This window comes from Rhinopithecus bieti, unplaced genomic scaffold, assembly GCF_001698545.2.
Source record: "Rhinopithecus bieti isolate Rb0 unplaced genomic scaffold, ASM169854v2 scaffold_5876, whole genome shotgun sequence".
NCBI lineage: Eukaryota > Metazoa > Chordata > Mammalia > Primates > Cercopithecidae > Rhinopithecus > Rhinopithecus bieti.
The window spans coordinates 10,876-16,091 of NW_016804831.1; the positions used below are offsets into that span (position 1 = coordinate 10,876).

At 57.3% G+C, this 5,216-nt stretch overlaps 1 protein-coding gene across 1 annotated transcript in view; it reads left to right on the forward strand.

Moving 5' to 3' along the window:
• ASMTL (acetylserotonin O-methyltransferase like) overlaps positions 1-5,210 on the forward strand; it is a gene marked incomplete at its 3' end in the record, with an annotated part of 9,134 nt that extends 3,924 nt beyond the window's left edge. Inside the window, exons 3-5 of the mRNA XM_017870608.1 lie at positions 1,300-1,484; positions 4,077-4,209; positions 5,163-5,210. Of these exons, the coding sequence (XP_017726097.1) occupies positions 1,300-1,484; positions 4,077-4,209; positions 5,163-5,210 (366 nt within the window). The remainder of the gene's footprint in view (positions 1-1,299; positions 1,485-4,076; positions 4,210-5,162) is intronic.
• Positions 5,211-5,216: the final 6 nt, after the last annotated feature.

The following is a 5,216-nucleotide window of genomic DNA, read 5'->3' on the forward strand; positions in this document are numbered from 1 at the left end:
ATGCATGGATCAATGAATCGGTGGATGGGTGCATAGATGGGTGGGTAAGTGGATGGTTGGGTGGATGGATGAGCGGGTGAGTGGATGGATGGGTGGATGGATAGATGGATGGATGTGTGGATGGATGGGTGGATGATTGGATACGTATGTGGGTGAATGGATGGGTGGATGACTGGATGGGTACATGGATGGATGGATGTGTGGATGGATGGGTGGATGATTGGATGCGTATGTGGGTGAATGGATGGGTGGATGACTGGATGGGTACATGGGTGAGTGGATGTGTGGATGGATGGATGAGTGGGCATGCAGATGGGTGGGTGGATGGATGGATGGATACAATGGATAAAGGATGGGTAGATGGATGGATGGATCAATGAATCGGTGGATGGGTGCATAGATGGGTGGGTAAGTGGATGGATGGATGAGTGGGTGGGTGGATGGGTGAATGGATGGATGAGTGGATGAATGGGTACATGGCTGGGTAGATGATTGGCAGTGTGGGTAAACAGATGGGTGGGTGGACGGATGGATGGGAGGGTGGATGAATAGATGTATCAGTGGATCGGTGGATGGGTAGCTGGGTGGGGGAATGGATGCAGAAAAACAGGAAGGAGTTGGAGAGGCTTGCTTCTGGGGTATTCAATGAGCTGGATGAGGCCCACTCACATTTTGGAGGTTCATCTCCTTTACTTAATGTCAAACCGATGGTAGATGCAAACGCCAGCTTCAGAGCACCTCCACAGCCACATCTAGATGGGGGTTTGATTGCATAACTGGGAACTTAAGTGTGGCCACAACCATGAAGGAAGGATCAACCTCGTTGGGTAACAGTTACAGCAGTCGACAGCTGGGGCGTGTACCTGAGTGTGCGGTTTGCTATAGTCAGATGGATGATGTTTATTTTATTTTACTTTGTTTTTGAGACGGAGTCTCGCTCTGTGGCCCAGGCTGGAGTGCAGTGGCGCCATCTCGGCTCACTGCATGCTCCGCCTCCCGCGTTCACACCCTTCTCCTGCCTCAGCCTCCCGAGTGGCTGGGACTACAGGCGCCCGCCACACTCCTGGCTAATTTTGTATTTTAGTAGAGACGGGGTTTCACCGTGTTAGCCAGGATGCTCTCGATCTCCTGACCTCGTGATCCGCCCACCTCGGCCTCCCAAAGTGCTGGGATTACAGGCTTGAGCCATAGCACCCGGCCAATGATGTTGATTTTAACATCTCAATGATGCATCCCCTACGATCAGGTTTCCTTGGGTTTTCTCGTTAGGAAGTCACAGGACTGTCCCCGTTTCTTCAGGTTACAGTAACACAGAGACAGCGAACCTTTACCTGGCATCGGACAGTGAGTACTCTCTGCACGGCTTCATGTTGCAAAATAATGACATCATCTGGAACCTCTTTACCCATCTGGAGTTTGCCATCCGAGAGGGAAGAAACCAGCACCACAGGGTGTTGGGGAAGAAGGTGGATGATCTGTTCCAGGTAGCGTAACAGCACCGCAGACACCCTTCCACCTAGCACGCATTTTGCTAAAGCACTCCAATGTTATCCAGCAGCCAATGAAAATAGAATTTCCTGCTAGAAACGGGTTTGGGCCGGGCGCTGTGGCTCAAGCCCGTCATCCCAGCACTTTGGGAGGCCGAGACGGGCGGATCACCAGGTCAGGAGATGGAGACCATCCTGGCTAACATGGTGAAACCCCGTCTCTACTAAAAAAAAAATACAAAAAACTAGCCGGGCAAGGTGGCAGGCGCCTGTAGTCCCAGCTACTCGGGAGGCTGAGGCAGGAGAACGGCGTGAACCCTGGAGGCGGAGCTGGCCGTGAGCCGAGATCACGCCACTGCACTCCAGCCTGGGCGGCAGAGCGAGACTCCGTCTCAAAAAAAAAAAAAAAAAAAGAAATGGGTTTGAAGGCCACGCACAGGGGCTCGCACCTGTCATCCCAGCACTTTGGGAGGCCAAGTCGGGAGGATGATTTGAGTCCAGGAGTCTGAGACCAGCCTGGGCAACATAGTGAGACCCCATCTCTACAAAAAAAAAAATTAACAATTAGGCCGGGCATGGTGGCATGAGCCTGTAATCCCAGGATTACAGGAGGCCGAGATGGGTGGGAGGGTCCCTCAAACCTGGGAGGTTGAGGCTGCCTTGTAAGCTGTGCTGCTGCACTCCAGCCCGGGCGACAGAACAAGACTCTGTCTCAAAAGCAGAAAAACAGGAAGGAGCTGCACAGGCTGCGTTCAATGAATGCCCCTTTTTTTTTTTTTTTTGCCTCAATGGAATCGGCACTTGCTTATCTGAGACCGCCGTTTGCAAAGCGCTGCCTGCATCCTCTCACCCTCCTTCCCCTTTCCCCGCCCAGAACCTTTCTGAGGTGGACGCGTGAGACGTTGTGGGGTCCGTGGGGCCTGTGCAGGTTGGGGGGGGGGTCTCGGTCTGCAGGGCCGTACCAGACGGGCGTGGGGAGTCTGCTGTGGGCTCAGCCGGCCGCGGCCTCATTCCTCCTTGGCAACCTTCGTCCCTATGGCACTGAGCGCCGAGTCAGTGACTGTGTGTGTTGCAGAGATGAACCCCAGGGAGCCTGGGGCTTCGTTCAGATGTCGGGGAGAGACAGAGACAGACAGACAGAGGGAGACACAGAGAGAGAGACAGGCAGACAGATAGAGGGAGACAGACAGGCAGAGATGGAGGCAGACGGAGACAGGGAGATAGAGGGAGACAGAGACAGGGAGACTGAGAGAGAGACAGAAAGACAGAGATAGAGCGGAGCACGGGAGGACAGAAAGACAGTGGATGGAGACAGCCGGACAGGGGAGACAGGCAGGACACAGATAGAGGGGACAAAGACAGAGAGACAGTGAGGTGGAGGACAGACAGGGACAGATGGCACTACAGAGTATAGTGAGGACTAGGGGGAGACAGGGGAAGGAGACAGGGGGACTTGAAGAGGACAGATGTAGGAGGAAGGGACAACAAGCACAGGGAGGACAGAGACAGCCAGACAGGATCTGGAGGGGGAGAATGACAGGGGAGGACAGATAACAGGGAGGGGAGGACAGAAGGGAGGACAGACAGAGACATAGAGGGAGGGATGCAGAGACAGGACAGTGAGGTAGCGGACACAGGGACAGGGGAGCCTTGGAGAAACAGGGCATAGAGGCGGCCAGATAGACAAAGAAACAGGAACACAGATAGCATGGGAGACAGAACAGAAAGGACAGAAACAGAGAAGACAGCGGACAGAAAGAGAGGAAAAGAGGAAGACAGAGACACACTGGAGGCGGAGACAGAGAGATAGACAGACAGAGAGCAAGGGAGACAGAGTCAGAGAGAGAAAAAAGCCAGTGGTGGAGAGAGAAGCCGAGAGGCGTGGCCAGGGGCCCCGAGCTGGAGTAAGCAGCTGGCCGGGGCATTGCAGAGGACACATGAGCCAGGATGGAGAGGGGCCGTCCCGCTGGCCGTCGGGCTCAGAAGCAGCCTGAGCAGGAATTGCTTGCCCTGGCAGGGACAGGGGATGTCCAGGCGAACCCTGGACGCAGCCCTGAGCCAGGATGGGCCTGGGCTCCCCTGGGACCCGGGGTAGGTGCCACCGGGGGGACGTGGGGAAGCTCAGAGTAGAGCTTCTCCTCTGCACCCCGGAATTCTCGGAGAAGCCCCCTCTGCCACACCGCACCGGCATGGCGAAGGCGGAGCCGGGGCACCTGCGGAGACATTACGGCTTCTCTCCCGGTTTTCTCCGGTGAGATGTTTGCGGGCCACCCGGAGCCTCCAGGGTGAAAAGCTTGGTTGTGAAAAGCCTATTGAGAAACTCAGATGCTTGGAGTTCAGGCTGTGGTGTGGACCAAGTGATTCCAAGGAGATGGCCCACCACTTTGGGGTGCTGTCCCCAGCCAGCCCAGCCCCCACACACACAGGGGTGCCCAACACAGCTGTGGTGGGAAGCTTCCTCTGCAGCCCAGGCCTGGCTCAGCCCCCATGCCCTGGAGCCCTGCGCTCCTCCCCCCGACCCCCAGAGAGAGGCTGGGCGAACCCTCAGCCCGTGCTCCCTGGTGCCCCTGAGCCCCCGCTGTGTTCCAGGACGCGTACTACCGGAGCCCGGAGACGCAACTGCGGTTCATGCAGGCCATGCACGGCATGGCGAAGCTGACTGCGCGCCAGGTGGCCACGGCCTTCGATCTGTCCCGCTTCTCCTCCGCCTGCGACGTGGGAGGTGGGTAGCCCCCCTGCCAGGACACCCGCAAACTGCCTTCTTCCACTGACAAACCTGACAATGACCTGAACTGGGCCAGGCTGGGTCCCAGATGGTGGGTGGATATTCCCACGTTCCCGGAGGCCCCTGGGGATGCCTTCACGTCCCCCTAGAGACTCGGGGGCCCTCTCTGTTGGCCGCGGAGCTGAGGCAGAGCACCTTGGAGCCGCTGGATTCCCCTCAGCAAGTCTGATTACATCCTGACTCACCCTCCACCGCATCCCAGCCCTGGACAGTGGGTGGAGCAGTAGACACGTTCCCAAGGGGTGCTGGGGGATCAGCAGCCTGGGACGATTCTCACACCATCAGCTTACATTTCCCCAACCTCGGAATGGCCTCTCCTCCTCGTGGCCCAGAGTGGCTGCTGTAGCACCGGCCATTGTGTCTATATCCCCACGGCAGGAAGGAGAAGGGAGGAGTACAGCCCCCACCTCTAGGCTGAAAGGATTTCCCTGCAGGTCTGTGCCCCCACACGTGGCCCAGAGTGGCTGCTGTAGCACCGGCCATTGTGTCTATATCCCCACGGCAGGAAGGAAAAGGAAGGAGTACAGCCCCCACCTCTAGGCTGAAAGGATTTCCCTGCAGGTCTGTGCCCCCACACGTGGCCCAGAGTGGCTGCTGTAGCACCGGCCATTGTGTCTGTATCCCCATGGCAGGAAGGAAAAGGAAGGAGTACAGCCTACAGCCCTGGGCTGGAAGGATTCCCCTGCAGGTCTGTGCCCCCGCACTCACCTGTTTCACAGTCTTGTCTGAAACACCAGCGAACTCCCCACCGCTGGCTTTCCCTTCCAGCATGGGTCTCAATGCCATGCCCTCAAACATGACTTCTGTCCCGGTTGAGCTTTGGAGAGTCGTTAGCGTGCCATAGGCACCAGGACGACTCGGCCGCTGAGCGTGCATTTGCTGCCCCGCAGGCTGCACAGGTGCACTGGCCCGAGAGCTGGCCCGCGAGTACCCCGGTCTCCAGG